Genomic DNA, 22,018 nt, shown 5'->3' with positions numbered 1-22,018 from the left:
TTCATTGAACTTGGTGGTCAGTGATACAGCATCAGCTTCCAGTGAGGCTGCTGAATTTTTTAAAGTAATTCAAAGCATCTATGTATTTTTCACTGGATCAACTCATCAATCGCAAATTTTGAAGCAACATCTGGGAACATCCTCTCTGACACTGCAACCACTGAGTGCCACATGATGGGACAGTTGAGTGGAGGCGATAAAGCCTATCAAACACTTCATTGGGAAGATAGATGATGCCATAGTTGCCATTATGGAGGATAATGCTATGACAGGAACTGTTCATGGGAAAACTGTGGCAGAGGGAAATGGAATCACCAGAAACATACATAACTTCAAATTTCTGTATGGCTTAGTGTTGTGGCATGACATATTGTTTGAAAAAAATGTTGTAAGCAAGAGACTCCAAGGTGTTGCCCTTGATATATCTGGAGCAATGGAACAACTGGACAAAGCCAAGTCATACCTACAGTCTTGCCGGTCAGATGAGGGATTTCAAAACATTCTGAAGAGTGCACAGAAGTTGGCAGAGGAACTTCACACTGAAGCTATTTTCCCACCCATGCAAGAATACAAGAGTCACCAAAGAAGAAGACATTTTGATTACGAGGCACGGGATAATCCCATGAGACCCCAAACAACAATTCAAAGTTGAATTCTTTAACCAGGTGCTAGATTGTGCAATACAGTCAGTTGAAGAACATTTCATGCAGCTCAAGGAACACAGCAGTATATTTGGGATGTTGTATGATATTCCAAAACTCCTCACTATACCTGAAGAAGACCTACACCAGCAGTGCAGGGCACTAGAGACAGTGTTGACACATGATGACATGCGCGATAGTGATGCGAGTGATTTAGGTGATGAACTGAAAGCCCTTTCAAGATAAATTTCAGCAGGATCAACTCCAAAGGCTGTGCTGGAACATACGTGCACAAATAAGATGACCACTCTCTTTCCAAATGCTTTTGTTGCTCTGCGCATACTTCTAACACTTCCTGTAACAGTTGCCAGAGGAGAACGCAGCCTCTCCAAGCTGAAGTTAATAAAAACACATCTACGCTCCACAATGACACAGGAGAGACTGGTTGCCCTTGCAACCATCTCAATAGAGCATGAGCTGGCCTAGACTGTGCACCTTCAGGAAGCAGTTCAAATCTTTGAACCAAGAAGGCACAAAGCACCACTTTGATTATTCAACCAGATAAAAATACCAATGTTTACTATGCAGACAAGAAAAGTTACATTTGCTGTTCAGGCGTTTAAAAGTTAAGTGTTACTTACAAATTTTGAACAAGGCATTTTAAGTTGTTAGTTCTCCTTTATTGGGGTTGGTAGCAGAGCAGTACCATGAGAGGAGTAGAACAGGAAGAAAGCAGAATTGAGACCTTTCAAAGTTTTGGCCCAAGTGAGGGGACATGGGGGTGTCATTTGAGCTCCCCGCCTCAGGTGCCAAAATGTTGTGGGCCGCCCCTGCTAGCATTTAGTGCATGTATAATAGGATGTCTTGGCCTTGAGCTTTCCTTGCCTTCAAAAATGTGTAACATAAATTAAGTGTCCTGAAATCCTGTGGTTACGAAGTAATAACAAATGGCATCCAAGCAGCAGTTAATGTTTGCTCTGAATGAGGTCAGATGCATAAAAGTTGTAACATTTTCTATTACAGAGCAGCTGGCACTGATGGAGTCCATTACAACCCAAACAAAATGATCTTTATTAACAGGAAGTAAACATACTCTAAACTTGATCATGTTTGCCGAAAAAATGCAGGCAGCTTTCTGGATTAACTTTTTCTCACACACGAGGATCTGGTTTTTTTTCTCTTTTTTTCAAAAGTGTCTTAATGATCTGTATAGAACAAAAGCTTTTTTTTTTTTTTTTTTTTTACCACATCTCTATGCAGGGTCAGCAACTTTTATAGCCTTCTTCCAAAAGGACCATCCTATTAATATAACTCTTGGGGCTCCACTGGCTACTTCCATACCTGCATAACCTAGTCCCCCTTAACTTATATGCAACAAAACCTCAAGCTGATTAATGGTGTAAAAAAATCCCCAAACACTAAAGACCAAAGACTTTTTTTTTAAAGGGATTTTTTAAATGCTTTTGAAAGCAGAAGTCATCTTCAGCTGGCAGTCGCAATACTTACTTAAGTAGCATTTGTTCTTAATATCCAAAGAAGTTCTCAGACAAAAGCCGACATAAAGAGGGACCGCAAACATTTTGTTTTCAGGGGGTATTTGATTGGAATGTATCTATCAACTGCTACAAGGTTGATAATGCAGATGTTCCTGGACCTATTTGTATAATACATGGATTCTAAGATTGTATTGTGCTTCTTTTCCTCTCTTTGAAAAAAGATTTCGAGGGGCAAGTGAAGAGCAGAGAGCAGACTGCCATGACTAAGTTTCTCGTGTACACTTTGAATTCTGGCCATTTCTTCTGTTTACAGCATAATACCCATAAAGCCAGGGCACTAAATATGATGCCAAAAAGGAAAAGTGGGATGTAAACTATCAGTTGAATAAGCTGAACCATTTCATACATTTTCATGCTGTTGCCGCTGCAGTTGTGTGTGCCATCATTACACGCCATTATTGTAAAAGAAGGTTTTAAAGACATGAAATAGAACAAGACACTGTTACCCGGGGTGCCTGGGGCAGCCCTCACTGAAAATGCTGAGGTCAGGGCAGTCCAATGCAAAAAGGAGAGCAGATTCTCCCAAAATGTGGTCAACACTGAAGGTAGACTCCTCAACCAGTCATAAACTGCTCCTGGTCCTCCACACTGGTTATCAAGAAGCTAAAAAAGAAATCACGCAGACCTCTTTATTGCATTCCAGTTCTCTGGCTCCCACTCAGCACATAGGTCCAGTATGATGAGAAGTTCTTTAAAAACTCTGCTCACTATACAAAATGATCTTCTGACCCCAAAGGTTCAGCCACGTTACCAGGTCAATATTAGTTTGGCTCTTACCCAGAATACCACACTGCCAGCCAATCCTTTAGTGCCTAAAACTAAAGGTTTTATTATAAAGAAAAAAGAACGAGAAGAGAGTTGTTAAATGATAAAGCAATGAAATACATACAGAGACTTCAAAGTCCATACATCAGGTTCTTAGCAGTATTGGTGAGTTTGCTGGCTTGAAAATCCCTCTGGAACACATCCAAAGCTTGGCTGGGTCAATCAGTCCTTTGTTCAGAGCTTCATTTTGTAGAAAAACCACTCCAGAGGTAAGAAGCAGGAATGAAGACAAAATGGCGATGATGCAGCTGCCTTTTATATTCCTTTTGCCATGTGGCTTGTATGTCCTGTGTCCCTGCTGCCTCAGCATATGGCATGGAAACGGCTTAGAGTTCTCTGTCCACAGGCATACCACATGCCTTGCTGACTCATAAGGTATATCCCCTTGTTCCTTTCAATGAGTTCATCGTACAGTTGATAACCCTTGATGGGCCATTGAACAGGCTAGGCACTGCTGATACCAATCTGTCTGTACAAGCACAAGTTTTGAAATACAGATATACCATACATATCTATAATTCAGAATACAAAGGTGATACAAACATATAAACACCATACTTGGCAAATTATAACATTTTCGTAGCTGCCTTACATGGCATATCTGGTCGGATTCCTTGCAAATTTAGAATATTGGTATCAACAATACCATAAAGTCTCTCCAATATGCCATACTGCATCACAGACACTACTGTTTTTTTTTTTTGTGACCTGAAGAAGAGCGCTGTGTAAGCTTGAAAGCGTCTCTCTCTCTCATCAACAGATGTTGGCCCAACCTCACCCACCTTATCTGGAATCAACAACACTGCATGGAATATCTAAAAGTGGCAGTTTCTCTTCAGTGGGCTTCCTCTCTCTGTACATGTAATGTAAATCAGTGATTGGTTCAGCTTGTGTTTAATGTTGGCAAGACTCCATTCAGCATGTGTTGATTTTCCAGTGCTGACATTCAATCTACTTTATGTTTTAGATTTACTGTAGACAAAAGTATGGGATATTTTACATTTTTATGTTTTCCATTGTCCCTTATATTTTAAATCTAAAATATTATCCTATTATTTATTAGAATTATAGTAGTACCTAGAGGCTACAACTGAGAGCAGTGCGTCATTGTGTTTTAAGCAAGGTACAAACACAGTCCCTGCCCATAAGAGCTGAGAATTTACTTCTCTTCCATTTCACCTTTAAATCATTCCAGTCTTGCTTCTAGACACCAGATGCCAACTGTTAGCAGAAAACCACTTCTCTTCTCTCAGTGGTTACCTGTGTCATTCTCAAGGGTCTATTGCAGCACTCCTGGAATGGGGTAACCATGTCCCTGACACTTCTGCTGGCCTTAAAGGGCCAATATAGCCCCATTTGAGGGAACCTTAATACACTAAATGTGAAAATGAATAATGCAATACATGCCATGGCCTCTGCTTATATGTCAATACATTCTATTATTTTAGACCATCCCCTCATTTTTGATATGCCTGATATTTTTTGCATTGACCACATGGACCTATGTTGTAGAAATTGTGAGAGGGGAAGAGGGAAGCTTGTTTAGCAGGCTAGTGCTTTTCTTTAAACTCAGGGGTGGACAATCATATAAGGGTCCAATGGTTCAAATGAACTAGAGTGCTATTGTAACAACTGGACCTACACATTTACCCTAATTGTAAGCTCACTGTAAGAGGTGAGTGAAAGTTCATAGAATGTCACAATAAATAACTTGTAACATATGTTGATGGCAAAAGGCGTGAAAGGGAGACAGATTAATTATTCCAAACAAAAAGACATACTGATCTAATTCAAGGACAGGGTTTAAAATTATGTCCTGGGCTCAGGGGGGTGTGGGGGAGCACAAAAATTAAAGAACCAAACTTGAGCTGTTGGAAACTAGGCCTAATTAGAGAAAAAATAACAAGGGGTGGGCTATTCCACTCATCATTCAATTCAACTTTATTAGATTCCACATATGGCTTGTATGAATACAGACAGCAAAGATATACAATCCACCAGAACAGCAACTTCCAAATGATACTTAAAATACTAATCAGAACTTAGTAAAAACTTTCTTCTTCAGCAAGATTCTAAACAACCAAAAATTGTCACTGATTTAATTAATACTGGAGATTGAGAGACTATTAAAAACGTTCACTTTTGAAATGGTGATAAAGCTGCTTTTTTTTTTTTAAACAACGCCAGGGTGCTCTCAGAAGCTGGAAAATTCTACAATCCAGAAGACAGTGAGGAAGATTCTCCAGTGCTTCAGATGTACATGGGCAAAAAGGAATATGTGAAGAGACTCTTCCACATCTGCCATTTGAGTACAGCAGTTTCCATAGTTTAGAATCTTAGCTGAGTAAATGAGGGTTTGCAAACTCAGGCAAGGAGGCTTCAAACCCATGAGCTGTCTTCAAAGTAGAAAACCAGAAGGGAAACTTAGAATCATGACTCATAGCCAGCTCTTCTTCTTGGATAATGTCTGTCACTCTTTTTTGAGCAGTTGATTAAGACACTGACAATAGGTGAGTAATAGAAAAACCCAATGGGGGCTATAATAAATTGAAGGGTATTTTGCCATGGAAATAAGGAATACAGGTTGTTCCTCCACCTCCTGAACATCGGGCACATCTTATCATTTCTGTTAGGCAACCTTAAATGAGAAGACTTTAGGGGGAAAACTTAGCAGGAGAAGAAGCTGACAGCCAACCAGCACTGGAGTGAGTTTCACCATTATAGTTGCCATCCTCACCATCTCCTTGGACCCCAGGAGCCAGCATGAGACCATTGTGCTGCCTTCAACCTAACTCTGAGGACTGTTCTAACCAAACAGACCAGATGACACCCCATCCTCACCGGCTCTGGCTAAATCCCAAACAGCTGGAATGTGAGACTCTTGTCACCGCCCTGTCCCCCCATGCTCTTTTCCTTCCTTACCTCATTTCGCCTCTCTCTCTCTCTCTCTCTCTCTCTCTCCTGCTCTCCTTTTTCCATCTGTCTAACAAGAGTCTGGCTTAGGTGTCCAAAACTGTATGTCTTGCAACAGTGCTGTACACCTGTTCCCAGAGAGGCAGCTAGAAGCAATGCCCAGAACAGCCCCATGCTGGCACAAGTTTGCCAGGTCTCAGAGTGGCTGATCAGACCATGTGATGCCTGAATTTTTCCAGCAGTGAAGGTGCAAGTGTGAGTCAATGCCAGAGACTGGATTTTCTACCTTTTCGTTCGTGTGTGTGTGTGTGTGTGTGTGTGTGGTTTTGTCTTCTAGGAAACAGTTTTGGACTTTAACAACAGCAATAGCTCCAGCTCCAGGCATCTGCTTCTTGTTCGCCCAGAAGGGCAGTTAATGCTGTACCATCTTAAAGACTGTCAGACATTGCTCTCCAGATAACCAGGGTGGGGAAGTGCTAAAAATGAAACCCTTACTCCTGTACTTTACATTTCAAATGCTTTAACTGATTTCCCTTTTTCTGTATCTTCTAACAAAAGGTGAAAAAAATTAATGGTGTGTTTGCCCTAGTACTAAGCAGGCTGAGGTATACCAACCCTTGGCCTTTTTTACAACTGTACAATGCTGGACAATTACAGGTTCCTGTCTGGTAACAGCTTTGCCTCGCTGGGCCCACTGAAATTAATACAACAGGCCCAATGGTAGGGTCCCTTACAGTTTGTGGGGAGGAGCCAGAGCAGCTGCATGGAATGTGGGAGCTGGCTGGCTGAGGAGGACTGGCACCTAAGCTGACCAGCAAACTAGTCAGCGCAGGAGAGACAAAGCAGCCCCCTCAGCCTAGCTAGCAGGCTGAAGAATTCCCTCCTTGCCCACATGCAGTAAGGCACTGCCCAGGGTCTCTCCAGTCTTCCCCTCCTCCCTGCCCAAAACTAGGACTGGCTGACAGGCCCAAACAGTCTGGGTGCAATCTGTGAGCAGGGCACTAAATGTGATCAGAATGCCCTTGAGCCTAGCAGATCGTACAGGTGTACTGATACATGGGTCAGGGCTATGGTCAGTGGGGGTGTGTGTGTGTGTGTGTGCTCACACAGTACTCTTTACTTATGGAATCACCCATTCCTTATGTATGCATTCACCTATTGCAGTGGTCACCAACCAGTCGATCGCAATCGACTGTTCAATCCTAGAGGATCTCCCAGTCAATCACGATCTCTGACGGCACAATGGGGCTGTCCAAGCCCCATGCCGCTCCCAGAAGCAGCCAACGCGCCTTCAGCCCTGGGGACAGGGGGGCAGGGGTCTCCCTCTGTGCACTGCTCCTGCCTGCAAGCACTGCTCCCATAGCTCCCATTGGCCGGGAAAAGGGAGCTGTGGCTAATGGGAGCTGCGGGGGGGGGGGGGGGGGGGGGGGGGGGGCGGTGCTTGCAGAGAGGGGCAGTACGTGGAGCCATGCCCGCCCCCTCCTATTGGGCCACAGGGGCACGTTGACTCCTTTCAGGAGTGGCGTGGGGCCAGGGTAAGCAGGGAGCCTGCCTTAGCCTTGCTGCGCCACCAACCGGGAGCCGCCAGAGGTAAGTGCTGCCCGGTGGGAGGCCGCACCCCAAACCCTAGCCCTGAGCCCCCCTCCTGCACCCCACCCCTCTGCCCCAGCCCTGATCCACCTCCCAGAGCCAGCACCCAGCACCCCAACCCCCTACCCCAGCTCTGACCCCCCCTCCCAGAGCCAGCACCCTGTACCCCCTCCTGCACCCCAACACTCTGCTGCAGCCCGGTGCCCCCTCCTGCACCCAAAGTCCCTCCCAGAGCCCACACCTTGCACCCCCTCCTGCACCCCAACACCCCCTCCTGCACCCAAACTTCCTCCCAGAACTTGCACCCCTCACCCTATCCTGCACCCCAGCCCCTGCCACAGGCTCAGCCCAGAGCCCCCTCCCACACTGTGAACCCCTCGGCCCAAGCCCAGAGCCCCACCCCCTTCCAAACCCCAACACCCTGCCCCAGCCTGGTGAAAGATGCTGGGGGAGAGCGAGTGACGGGGGGGGGGGGATGGAGTGAGTGGGGCGGGGCTTTGGGGCGGGAGCGGGGCCTCTGGGAAGGGGCAGGGTATATCCTGGGTTGCCCTTAAATTCAAAAAGTGATCTTGAGCATAAAAAGGTTGGAGACCACTGACCTATTATATCTTTTTGGCATTAAATTTTGATAATGAACGTATGAACTGACATTGTTTCCCTTGCTTTATTTTTTCCACCTTTTGCCATTTTGGGTTCCTTCTCTCCTGTCCTTTTCTTTCCAGAATGTGGCTGTATCTTTCTCCCACTTCTTTCAGTGTCAGTTTTCCATCTCATTTTTACCCATCTACCCTTTATTCCCCCCCCAAACCCCCGTTTCCTGCCCCTTCTTCTGTTCTCTCATCCTCACTGGCCTCTTCCCTAGCCTGAGTCTCAGGAATCTTCTGTGGAAAGGGAAAAGCAGATGCTGAAAAATGATTGATTGCAGAGGGGAAGCATAGGAAGTGGGAAAAAGAGCAGCTGAGGCGAGACAAACAGATGCAAAATTCCTCGCTTTCTATCCCTACTGCAGTCCCGGGCCACACTGGAGCCCTAGATTTGTAACCAGCTGCTATTGCTGGTTTTCCTTGGTATCGCACAAACTAGTTTTTAATTTTCAGTCATTTTTTGTTCTTTGCAGGTCACCTTTGAAAACCAGAATGTTTGATATTATGAACCAGGCTCTGTGAAAAATGAAAGGTTCCCATGGTAAAGAGTGGTCTGCTGTAAAGCATTGAGCGGAGAATACCATTTAGCCACACAAAGTGCTGAAAAGCAGAATGTCAGGGGCTTTTAGTGATGAAGGTATAAATGTACACAGAGACAGGCAACACAACTGGGAATCGTGGCCCTAAATCTTTGCTGGTAATATTGCAGTGCTAGAATTATTTTTCTGTCAGTGTGAAAGGGAAATGACCAATAAACAGCGCAGGAAATAAGCATGTAAAAATAGCCTGATTTTCAAAGGTGCTGAGCACCTAGAACGCGCAGTGAAATTCAGCCCTAAAACTACACCAAAGAACTAGATTCACTCTCCTGTAAGGAGGTGCAAATTCTACCTGTTTATGTTACCATGGCCTGCTCCACAGAGGGATGAAGCACCCAAGGGACAGTGGAGGGCAAAGGTAACATTACACCAGGTGAGATCAGCTTTTGTCTGTGTCAAGGATCCTTAGTGAAACAGGCAATGACTCAGCAACCTCTTCCTCCCCTCCCCCCGTCTCCCTCCCCCGCACTGTAACTTTGCTTCCATCCTGGCCAGTGTGCTTGGTTTTTGGTGCAACACTGGCTGGGTGTGGGCCCTTAAACAAAATTGAAGTTACAGGTACCTTGGGCTATCATAACCCATCTCCTGGGGCCCTGTGGAAGGGTGTTCAGATCCAACCCATAGTCAGTGAAAACCAGTGCAGTCTAAGGTGTATAAAAACATGCAACAAACCCAGAAGGTGCTTTTTATATATTGCATCAATCACACAAACTGCCTCAAATTAATTGTCCCATGCCCCCTTCGTGCCCTCAAAAGAAAGGAAACAATCTGCACTGTAGCACTGTATTCAACAGGTGAAAATAAAACAAGACTCAAGATAAAAAATGAAAAAGTTACTTGCAGTGAACAAAACTACTGCAAGAAAAGCCTCCACACAACAATAAAGGGGCCTTCTTGTTCCAACAGATATTGCCCAGTGTTCTGTGCACAGAATCAATTGCCAATTACTCTGACGTTAAAAAAGAAAAAGAAAAAACCCACACACTCACTAACCTTCCAACATTTTTGCTATGTGTTAAACTTACTTCCTGCCCAATGGCAGCACTGTCTCTGAAGCTCTCACCTGACTCCATTGCACTAACTCCCATTATATTTTTGGCCCAAACTTTTCAATAGGATGGAGCGGATACTTGCTGTGAATCATCAAGCAAGAGAAAAGTTTACAAAGGCTGACCTGCATCACTCAACTGTTTTGTTGATTTTGCAAACATATATAAAGCTTAAATTTACAGTTTGCCTATGCATAGATGGCTAGTGTGTGCTTTTAGCCCTGATTAAGTGATAGCATGTAAACAGCACCTCTGAAGGAGAGCCCCCCTAGAGACATTGTGACTCAGACACACCCTGCACAATGGGCAATAAGGATACTGTGTGGCTTAAGTGACAATGCCTCTCCTGTGTTTCCCTCTTCCTCCTAGAGCAGGGGGTGGGCAAACTTTTTGGCCTGAGGGCCACATCTGGGTATAGAAATTGTATGGAGGGCCATGAATGCTTACAAAATTGGGGTAGGGGTGTAGGAGGGGGTGAGGGAGATGGCTGGAGGGTGCAGGCTCTGGGGCGGGGCCAAAAATGAGGAATTCAGAGTGCAGGAGGGAACTCCGGGCTGGGGCGGGCAGGGTGGAGTGCAGGGGGGTGGGAGGGGAGAGGGCTCCGGCTGGGGGTGCGGGTTCTGGGGTGGGGCTGGGGATGAGGAGTTCAGGGTGTAGGCGGGTGGTCCAGGCTGGGGCCGAGGGGTTTGGAGGGCAGGAGGGGGAATCAGGGCTGGGGCAGGGGGTTGGGGCACAAAGGGAGTCTCAGGGGTGCAGGCTCCGGATGGCGCTTACCTCAAGTAGCTCCCAGAAGCAGTGGCATGTCCCCCCTCTGGTTTTTACGCGGAGGCGCGGCCAGGCAGCTCTGCTGCACACTGCCCCGTCCGCAGGCACTGCTCCTGCAGCTCCCATTGGCTGCGGTTCCCGGCCAATGGGAGCTGCAGGGGTGGTGCTTGGAGCAGGGGCAGCATGCAGAGTTGAGCTCCCTGGCTGCCCCTATGTGTAGGAGCCGGAGTGGGAGCCATGACACTGCTTCTCAGAGCCGCGCAGAGCAGCTCCCTGACCTTGCTCCCAGCTGTAGCGCCAGAGTGGGGCAAGCCCCAGACCCCACTCCCCAGCAGGAGCTCGAGGGCTGGATTAAAATGGCTGACGGGCTGGATCCAGCCCCGCGGGCCATAGTTTGCCCACCCAGTCCTACATTGTTTCTTTCCAGTTTGAGGAATGCACTAACCATTGGCCACTAATCAATGAAAAGGCAGTGAGGCAGATAGCCTTTTGCACTGGGTTGAAAACGTGACCCTCACTGATAATTACCTGCTGCAAGTGACTAAATACCATCAGTTAGCTCTTGGGGGAGGTGGGAAGTGCAGGGAATAACTGATTTTTAAAAAAATTAAAATTGATGCAGTTGGGCTCATGTTAAATGTAAGTGAATACCTTGATCACATTCATCCTTTTAGAGATGTAGGTCAAGATACTTATAACTGCCTATTTTTATACAATATGTTTATGACCTCGTGTGGCAATAGCTGTCTATTAAATAATGGTCTGAATGAAAGGCGCAGGCAGATTGGTGAAGAAAGCTTCCAAACAAAGACGGGCTTTATCTTAGCCTTTGGAAGTGTTCAGCTCTGTATCTGGACTTTGCCCATCTCTAATGTAGGGTCAGATTATGTCTGGCTTTGCATGGATGCTATAGAGAGAGGAGACAGTGCATGGGACATAGGAAATAGCATACTGGTGAGGCTGGTAGATCATCTAGTACAGTATCCTATTTATGATAATGGCTCATACCAGATGTTGCAGTGCAAGATCAAGAAACCCAGTAGTAGACAATGCTAGAATAATCTGCTCATAGGGGACTTTTCTCCCAAATTCTGATTGGTGAGTGTGATGTCTTATTTCCTTAAAGCATCAGAGTTTAGAGCCTTATTTTTTAATCCTGTTGAATGGCCATGTGGATGCTGCAATGATATTATTATGGAAAAGGTGCTACTGTCTTTAACACAGGCTGACACTCCTCCTGAGAGGTCATTCAGGGTATTCTGAGAGGTTAAAGGTAAGGGTATTGTGCCGATGAAGGTCTGCGTTCTTTTGTATGCCTCCCAAATGCATTTCTTTTTCAAGCCTTCCCAGGCCCAATCCAGCAAAGCATTTAAGCACCAATGCAGCCCCACTGAAGGCAATAGGACGTTTCACATGCTTAAGTACTTTGCCTCACTCATCGTTATATGGGTGAGATTGGGTATGCACAGGGTTATATCAGCATCTCCCCCTGTTAATTCTTATGGATGGTGAGCCACAATGCACCCTGATCACCTACGGAGGCTGCACCGTAGACGAAGTAGCTTGCTGGCTCCAGCATTACAGTTTGGAAATAGACTTGGGAGTGTTTCACTGCAACGGGCTTGCTGTACTCATTTCAAGCAAATGAGCCTGACTTTCACCCTCACTGACTGAGCCCATTCATCGTATCGTTTTCCACTCAAATGCCATGTAACATGCACAATGCAATCAATTCTAGGCTCCCACACAGCAAGAGGAGTCAAGTTTTCCTTCACCAGATGATGGAAGCAAAGAAACCCAAATAATAATTCACAATGCCCCATCTACACATGCTCACACCCACTGCTCCATTAATTCTCAAATAGAAATTAGACATGGGTCTGAACCAAAACTTCATATGGGCCCACACTTGACATTTGGTGAAGTCGGAAGCAGCTCCTAACTTTGCAGCTGGGGTAAAATGCACCTTCATTGCACACCATGCTCATTCAGCCAATTGCTAATTCATCATCACTTTTTTCCTCCATCAGTCTCTTAGGGCTGAATTCTGTCACCCTCACGTTGACTTAGTGCCTCACTCCAGAGGTAGTGCTAGCATGATTAATGGAACTACTCATGCAGCAAAGTACTATTACTCAACATAAGGGTGGCAGAATATGACCCTCCTCCAGGGGTGGCTAGAATTTGCATAGATTATAAAGCCAGAGGGACCATTGTGATCATCTAGGCTAACCTCCTGTATAACACTGGCAATAGGACTTCCCTAAATAAATTCCTTCTACAAGTGACCTTTCTATGAGCTGCTAACAGCAGCAATAGTAGCTCAGTTTAAATATCATGGGGCTCCTCTTAAAACTAACACGCACCATTGGCTTCAGCATCCAACCAGAAACCTGGGAAAACTAAATATCTTACCTTGGAAACCCTGAACATCATTGCCACTGCTATAATCACATCCACATCATCTTTCACAATGCTATCATCATTTACTGTGGAGGAAGGGCAAATGGCATTTAGAACCCTTGAGCAGAGTCCACACCACCAAGGATTCCTTCCTTCCTATGAAGTAGAACCCCTTTCCACTTCTTCTCTCCAGCTCATGGCCACATGCTGCTTAGGGTGACCAGATGTCCCAATTTTATAGGGACAATCCTGATTTTTGGGTCTTTTTCTTATATAGGCTCCTATCACTCCCCATCCCCTGTCCCGATTTTTCACATTTACTGTCTGGTCACCCTAATGCCGCTTCACAGGGGTACATAATTGAGGTTGTGGTTTTGGTGAGCCCCTCACTCAGGGTGTATTAAGTACAGTTTAGCTACCTTTTAATCACACAATAAGAGGAACATTTCATTACCCCGACATCCAAAACTGAAATGAATAACCAAAAATTGTTCAAAGGAACACACTGGCATAGTGAATGCCACTGAAGTACGCTCATACTAGCTCTGCTCCCGGGTCATGAGATGATGGCAGCAGAGAGCACCTTCCTCTCCCACTGTAAGACTACCCTTGTAAGGTTGTTACTGAACTCTGTAGAAATTCATTCCGTGAGATCATAGTCTCATTTCTTCACATTTTATGCATATTGTTGCTATTTCACTTCATATAATTTTCCATGTCACACTAGGCACAATACTTTGCACATCTCCCTCATTTCATAGAATATTAGACCCTTTAATTATTATTATTACAAACAGGGGAGAAAAACCTCCATAATTGTACAAGGCACCAGATTAACACAAAACTTCTTCCACAGAAATTGAGCCTTATTCTCATATCACCAGTGTAGGCTCCCTTTACAAGACGGACCTCTGAACTTTGTTGGCAGTGTTCCGGTTGGGAAGATCCTGTGTGCTGCAATTTAGCCTTAGAGACCACAACTCCCATGATGCCTTGGGGAAAGAGTGAGACACTTCCTCTTCCAGGGAGTGGAGGGAGAGAGGTGGTGGATGCCATTTTGGGGAAAGGAGCAAGATTGCTGGTGTGGGGTTCTGTCCATACCAGGAGCTGCTGCTAGGAAGCCAGGAGGTGCTGCTGAGAGCCTGCAGGGGCTTTGACTTAGACACATGCCACTGATTATTATTATTATTAGAATAGGTTTATTCCTGGAGGTTCCCAAGGCATGCCATTGAGTGTGTACAGGGGCCAGTAGGTGGAGGCACTGCCAAATTTAAATTCCTTTAGGAGTAAAGGGACTGCAGCAAAGGGGTGGATAGAGGATTCCCACCTATCCAACATCACCACTGGGATACTCAGGATGTCCTTTAATGTCAACAACATTAGGCACATAGGTGAGTGTTGCCTGCTCCCGAGTCACCCAGGGAGGAACGGGGTGGGGGGTGGGGGGGTTACACCAGTATTTGACTAGTGTTGGTGATAATTCTGCTAATTGAGATTGATGGCAGCTTCATTCTTCAAATGTATACTGTTTGCCTGAGAGCAGCAGGAAGGAAAATAGCATATTGTAAATTATGCAAACCCAATATACACATCTCAGTATTTACATTCTGATACTGCATCGGTTTTATTACAAACAGCAGTACAAGAAACTAACTGACCCTTGTACTGATGCGAGAAAGCTTCCTGTAGTTAGCCAGTTAATGCTGTATATGCAAAGGAAAGCATGTCAATAATAAAATATGCATATGCATAGCTTCAAAGAGAGACTTTGATCCTGACTGGAATCTCAGTTACATTGGTATAAATCAGGAGTAATTTTGTTGAAATCACTCGAGTCAGAATGCTGTAAGATGAGTATAAGTGAGATCAGAATCAGGTACACTTTTTTGTGACTATTACCCACGATAATAACAGACTTTATGGCAAGTCAGTGGAGCTATGACAATTTATACCAGCTATGGATCTGCCCCTCTATCATGCATTTTTTTGTGATCACTTAGTGTATTTGTGGTTATGATTTGGCTTTGATTTGATCTAGACTTCAGAGATTTAAAAGGGTGTAACAGAGAAGAAGCTTCCTGAAATTCCTTGGCTACAAAGTAATAACAAAGCGTATCCAAACAGCAGTTAGAATTTGCTACCCATGCAGCCACACGAATAAAAAGGCTTGCATTGTAGCGTAAAGAGCAGGCAGCTCCGGCTGCGTCCATTGCATACCTAACAAGTAGCCCGACGTTAAAAGGTAAAAAACATATGATAAATACACTCAGGTTCATAGAAACAATCCAGAGAGCCTTGTGGATTGATGTTTCTTCAGGTGGACTCATGTTCTTCTTCATCTTCAGACACCGGATGACTTGAATAGAACAAAAACTCAGTATTACTAGTGGAATAAAAAAACCCAAAATACTCGACAACAGTGTAGTTTCTGCAGGGTCAGCAGAAGTTTTCCGAAAGCACATTTCTTCACTTTCCTTAGTAAATCGTGGGTTGAAGTATGCATAAATGATTATTATTATCCAAAGAAATCCGCAGCTAACAGCTGCCTTCAGTGGGGACCTGAAATTCTTTGCTTTCAGGGGGTACTTTATTGCAATGAATCGGTCGACGGCTATAAGGGTGATGATATAAATGCTTACGGGCATGTTTGTAAAATAAATAGTCTGTATGACATTGCACAGTTTATCTATGGGATGTCTAGTCTTGTGAAAATGCACAATGAAAGGCAAGGTGAAGAGGAGAAAACAGTCTGCAACGACCAAGTTGATCATGTAAACTCTGGTTTCTGTCCATTTTTTCAGCTTGCAGCAGAATACCCAGAAGGCAATGATATTAAATATAACTCCAAAAAAGGTAATTGGGATGTAAATAATCAGTTGTAAAAGGTTAAGTGTTTCTTGCGCTGCTGTGAAATTGCTGCAGTTCATCCTAAGCAGTTACTGCAATGGAAGAATTAAGAGATATGAAATACAACAGAACACACTGGTGATTAATTTACAACTTATTTATTCTTCTAATATTCATATTTACTGGTCCAGAGGTTTCCTTTGGTGTTCCCAGCCCCCTGGCACTACAGTGCAGTGATTCCACCTTCTACTGTTTCATACAAAATCATATTGCAAAGGTTTTTTCATTTCCCAAGGACCAAAAATGCAAGAAGCTTATCTAAACAGTATCTGAACTTCCAAAAGTATTCAACTCCAAGTGGCATAAATATACAACCCTCTTACCTACTCTCTTTGAGAATTTCATACAACCCTTTCTTCTGAACTCCTGAAACTCTCAATAGACCCACACAGCCCCTCTTTTTTCCTGTCTTCAACAATATGCCTCTTCACACCCAATCTCTTGGTGACATCCAGTCAGCCCATATCCTATCCCTAAGCAGCAGTTTGTGAATGACCAACCCACTTCTTCCCTTCCCCACTGCAGGATAGGGCCCCATCTCTATACTCTTAGGCCCAGATCCTCACTGGTATTTAGTTTCCTAAGCCCACCATTTAGGTACCACTGACATTTTCAAAACCACTGTTCAATTACCATCTAACCTTGTAGGGGCCTAAATCCCTTAGACATCTAAGTTTCTGCCACAAAGCTGCCTCAGCCCTGACACTAATGAACAGCTAACATGCTGCTTGGAGGCCTTGAAGCAGGATGTTCAAACTAGGCAGGGGAACATGGTGTCTTGTCAGCAGGGCCCAATCCTGTAGATGTGCTCTGAGCGTGCTTGAGCCTGGATACCTGGCAGACCCTTCAGGAGGGGGGCCAGTGATTCAGACTACCAATAGGTGTGTGGGCAGGTGGGGGTGGAGGGCAACACAGCAATCACACAAAACAACAGCTGGGGGCACAGGGAAATGCAGGTTGAGTGTGAGAGAGGTAATGAGCATTACCAGGAGGCAGAGAGTGAGAGAGACAATTTCAGCTGCTAGGGCATGGGTTACTGAAGAGGCTGACCTGGCGTAGGTGCCTAACTCCAGATGAGCATCTGTAGCTGAGGATCCTGAGTGGCAAGAGATGCCTATCCCTGGCTTGTCAGGCAGGTGCACCATGTCAGCCGCTTAGCCCCTCTTCCTGTCCCTTTCCTCAGCATTTCACTCCTGGCTGGCTTTTAGGCAGCTCCATGCTCAGCTTGCTGGCTTCTAAGGATCCCTTTCTTAGGTGCCTAGCTCTGCTGCCCAGACATTGTCTGGACAGCCTGAACACCTAGCTTGGGGCTGAGGATTGCACTAGGCAGTAGGCCACCTAGGGGTTATGTGTTGCAATGCTGAGAGGAGCAATGCCTTAATTCCTTTGAGGATCTGGCCCTTAATACTTCCTGCATCATAGAGCTGTGACTGGAGAACCCCAGCCTGCACAAAAATGGAATGGAGAAGTTCGTTGTGGTGGTCCTAGCACAGAGAAGCAATGTCCTTTGGCCCTTCCAGGGGATTACACAATCTGTGTGGGTGTTTCAGACCAAGAGTGGGATAGTGCAGAGGGCAGGTCATAGAGAAGAAGACTGATGGAGCGATCCAGAGAGAATTAGTCATTTAGATTGCAGTCAAGTCAACTGTATTGCTACAGTATTTATGTGATACCAGCACTCCAAAGCCAGTGCTTTGTATCATGGCCTGTACAAATTAAGGACCAAATCTCCTTACAGTTTTCATTCATTTCCCGGGTAAAACTCCTAGCTACAATCAATGGGTTTGATTCTCAGTTACGCGGAGGCTCCGTTACAGTATTCCGGCAGTGTAAAGGGCCTTGATACTAATGCAAATGTAATTTGGGGCCCACTTGGAGCCCCTTTACACTGCCAGAGTGGTACAAAGGGGCCTTAGTGTAAATGAGACTCAGGCTCAAGTATTTTTCTACTTAGGTGTCTGGGGAAAGCGGAGATGAGCAGGTCATTATCTGTATCCCAATAAATCATTAAAAAAAACCCCAGAAAAAATGCAACAATCTGCACTGTGTTAGCCAGATCCTTGGTATGATCCAATAAATCTCTCTGCCTTTCATATACACACTGCTCATAGTGGCAGCATGGGGCAGGGATCACTAGCAGGAGGGTCTCAGCCGATTGAAGTCACTAAAACACAGGATTGGGGACTTCAACGGAAGAGTCCAGGGAAGGGTATTGCGGCCTGCAGCATGCAGGGGGTCAGACCAGATGATCATAATGGTCCCTTCTGACCTTAAAGTCTATGAGTCTATGAGTCTATGAGTGGTGGTGGTGTGAAATTTGGAATAGCCCCCTCTTCAGAAAAATAGACTGAGAGCAGACAACAAACAATTGCCTTGAGGAAACAGGAGAGAAACTATGTAGTGCAGTTCCCACCCCGGCAAGGGGGTAGGGTCTCAGAGCCTGAACTCTAGCCTGAGTGGGAATATCTACACTCCTATTTTTAGCCCTGCAGCCCAAGCCCTGCAAGCCCAAGGTAATTGACCTGGGTTCTGAGACTTGGCGTGGTGGGTCTTCTATTGCACGTAAGACATAACCTAAGATCACTACAATTATCCATTGGAAGTCAGTAAGAACTTAATTTTGCCTGGGCAGATGTTGAGTAAAGACATTGGGATGTGGGCCTAAGTGTTCAAGGACCAGCTTCTGCCACCCGTACTCACATCAAGGGGTACCTGACTCGGGGAATACTTCTCTTCAGTGGGAATATGCGTGGAGTAAAGGACTACTCAGTGTGAGGGGGGCACAATCTCGCCCTATCTGCGTACACTTGCTAAGGGGTGGATTGTACAACCTTCGCACACTGTGGTGAGCATTTTCATTAAGTGGCATTCCTCAGCTAAGTGCTCACTGATGAATAATAGTGATGCTTACTCAATCTAGCCCCTACGTGACTTGGTAAAGAAAAGCAAACTGTTCAGTAAACATTACTATAAATGGTGGATGAAACTGAATTTTAAAAAAGAGAAAAAAATTACAGAAAAAGAACTTGAATGCTAACAGAAAATAATCTCTCTTGTGATTTGAACCTTCCATAACAAGGAACATGACATAGGAGAAATTCCAGTCTGAGAATTAGAATAGTTTATTGTTGTCTTTAAAATTATTATCTTAATTGCTATGCCAGCTAGCTATGCTAGCTCATATCGGACTCAATTTGTGGTCCATTAGAGAGTATTTACAGTAATTTAGGGAAAGAAAGATATCTGCCTTCCGTGTATTAGTCTCTACACATTACTTTAAAGTTAACAGCTGTTAAGCATTAATAATTAAGCCACCTGACCACATCAGTTAGAGCAAAGCAATTTTTAGTGGCCAAGACTTAGGGCTGGACCCAACATGCACCGAAGTCAGTCCAGAGATTCCCCTTGGCTTCAGAACCATTGTTGGACCAGGCATTGCATAAGACTAATACATCAGTTTGTCGTCAACATTTACAATCCCAAATCTCAACTGTTAATGCTATTCCTAAAATTAGCATTTTTAGTATTTTAGGATGGGATTTTCAAAAGAGCCAAAGGAATTCAGGTGTCTTACTTCCACTGGAAGACAATCAGTTTTGTGTGCCTAACTCCCCTTGGCTCTTTTGAAAATCCCAGACTGCATTATTATTGTTCATTATTTTCACTAGAGTAGCACTGAGAAATCACAACCCCATAATGTTAGGCACTGACTAGCCCCACAATGAAAAGAGGATCCCTGTCCCCAGTGAACTAACAATTTCCGCCTCCATTTCTCCATCTATAAAATAGGGGTAGTCACCCTTACTCATCTCACTGGGTGTTGCAAGTTTAAACTAATTTATGGTTTTAAAATGCTTTAAAATCCCAATTCAGAAGATGCTATAGAAGTGAAAAGTATCACATACTTATGATCAATAATGAGACTGATGTGTTTTGTCTCTCAGTACAAAACAGCAAATATAACCTAAAACAGAGTGATTCAGTGCATGGGAGAACAAGTGCACAGAAGGTAACAAAAGTTAGAGTAAAAGTAGGTTGAGACAAGACCCTCAGAAAGACAGCGCATTTGAAAAAGTGCCATCAACGATACATTCACTAGTGAAAATTGCCTAAGAATGATGATGAAAGAATTAAAAGTTACCTGCTTCTTTGTAGCTCACTGTACAATTAACTCCACAAGAAAAGCTTTGGTTCAGCACAGATTAGCTTATCTGAATGCTATGGAGTACATTTAATAGACTCAGATTCTGTTCCACTTGATGATGCTTATTGTTCAGGGCACAAGCTCAATGATTCTTTCATCACCAGTTCCGAAGTAAAAAGGCACAATGCCCAAATCTCCTCTTGTTCCACCAGACCAACTGGTATGTTTCATCATGAAGCTTCCTTTTTAGTGACAGATGTTTCTCTGGTGCCTCCTACTGATTCCATTATATCAGTTCAACCCTCTGCAGTATGGTTTTCCCCCAGCAAGGAACTGATACTGAATATTCACAGTCATCAACTCAAAGGGAAGTTTACTAATTTGTGGAAGGAAAACTATAATGTTTTGCAGCGGCAGCAGCAAGTCCTACACTGACAGCAGTGGAAAACAAAACCTTTTATTTAGCCACAGAACAAGCAGGAAGTCAGCAAGCAGTTCAATGCCTACTAACATTCCTGAGCTGGATTATTATTGGCTGGGTACTTCAGAAACCCAGAAGCAAGGGCAGCAGAACGAGGTTGCACACGGGGGAAGCAATGTCCTGTTTATCCCTGGTCTGGCTGTTGTCAGTAAGAGTGTCTGTGATGGGGTGCACAACTCACCACTAGTCTGGTGCCTCCTCCTGGCTGCTCTGGGGATTAGCTCATCATATCGACGCTCATTCCTGCTGTTGCATGCTGCCGCTCCGTCTCTCTCTGATCTGCAGTCCCTCTTTCATTCCAGGAACCGCTACGCCCTCTTTAGGACCTTCCAGCCAGGTCACTCAGTGTTCCCCCCTTCCAGGGTATATCAAAGTCTTTCCTTCAGCAGTCCTAGGCAGGCTTCCCATTCACTGGCTCAGGTGCCACTCCTTCAGTGGCTGGTAGGGGAACCCAGGCCCACCCTTTACTCCAGGGTCCAGTTCAAGGACTCTCAACCCAGCAGTTCTGGGCTTCCGCTCTTCTGCCCTCACTGCTCCTTCCCTGGACTGCTTTTTACAGCTTCTGGCTTCCCTCCTCCCTCTTCCCAGGGAGTGACTTCAGCGTATACGTCTCTGCAGCCTCCAAAGACGCCTCCCTCTTCCCAGGGAGTGTCTGCCCTTTCCAAGCAGCAGCACAGGTCTGTTGCCAGCTTCCTGGTTTTATTCTGTTTATTCCTGCACTGCTGAAACTGAAATCAATTCCCTGGCTCTTCCTCCAGGTGCAGCCTTTGGAATTAATAGGCCTACCTGGCCACTTTAACCCCTTCCAGTCCTATGTGGGGTGGACACTCCTTCACAGTGTCAATTATGATAGTGCTACTTTTCCTCTGATAAATGGACCGAAACTACCAACTCTTTTCATATAGGACAATGAAAAGCCAACAGATGGTATGTTATGGTCACTACGCACTTGAGGTGGTGTTGAGCCAATGACACGAAGGTGAAGGCTATGTCTCAATTACATCTGAGCTATCCAGTTCCCCATACATCTTTTTAAAATCATAGAATCATAGAATATCAGAGTTGGAAGGGACCTCAAGAGGTCATCTAGTCCAACCCCAAAATGTTCCCAAGTATTTGTTTATATTTTTTGGGGTGCTCATCTGAAGGGGGAGGGATAGCTCAGTGGTTTGAGCATTAGCCTGCTAAACCTAGCATTAGAAGTTCAATCCTTGAGGGGGCTATTTGGGGGGAGGGAACTGTCAGGAATAGTACTTGGTCCTGCTAGTGAAGGGAGTGGACTTGATGACCTTTCAAGGTCCCTTCCAGTTCTATGAGATAGGTATATCTCCATATATTAATATTAGGATTTTATTTTAGGTTCTCTGTCTCGGCGAGTTGGGCAGATCCAACCAAGGAATCATAATTACTCACAAGTTTTGGAATTGCATTCACAAATCAGTGACACATGCCCACATTTGCACACCTACAGCTTTAACAGTCAGATCCTTATCTGGCGTAA

At 44.8% G+C, this 22,018-nt stretch overlaps 1 protein-coding gene and 1 long non-coding RNA gene across 6 annotated transcripts in view; one reads left to right on the top strand and one right to left on the bottom strand.

The window, feature by feature from the left end:
- Positions 1–14,242: 14,242 nt before the first annotated feature.
- Positions 14,243–22,018, top strand: part of LOC117882914 — a 59,641-nt gene continuing 51,865 nt past the window's right edge. For all 5 annotated transcript variants that reach the window (XR_004647141.1, XR_004647140.1, XR_004647143.1 and 2 more), the window contains exons 1-2: positions 14,243–14,376; positions 15,787–15,838. This is a non-coding gene — a long non-coding RNA (uncharacterized LOC117882914). The remainder of the gene's footprint in view (positions 14,377–15,786; positions 15,839–22,018) is intronic.
- Positions 14,370–21,168, bottom strand: LOC117882912 (G-protein coupled receptor 35-like). Its single transcript, XM_034781797.1, has 2 exons — positions 20,034–21,168; positions 14,370–15,924 (listed from the first exon to the last, which is right to left on the bottom strand). The coding sequence occupies exon 2, from the start codon at positions 15,910–15,912 to the stop codon at positions 14,941–14,943; it is 972 nt and encodes a 323-aa protein (XP_034637688.1). The 5' UTR covers positions 15,913–15,924; positions 20,034–21,168; the 3' UTR covers positions 14,370–14,940.

This window comes from Trachemys scripta, chromosome 9, assembly GCF_013100865.1.
Source record: "Trachemys scripta elegans isolate TJP31775 chromosome 9, CAS_Tse_1.0, whole genome shotgun sequence".
Taxonomy (NCBI): Eukaryota; Metazoa; Chordata; order Testudines; family Emydidae; genus Trachemys; species Trachemys scripta.
The sequence above is the reverse complement of the archived record's forward strand: the minus strand, read 5'-3'. Positions and strand labels throughout refer to the sequence as shown.

Excerpts from the sequence above, each read along its gene's own strand:
- LOC117882912 (XM_034781797.1), bottom strand. The coding sequence starts at position 15,912 with ATGAACTGCAGCAATTTCACAGCAGCGCAAGAAACACTTAACCTTTTA.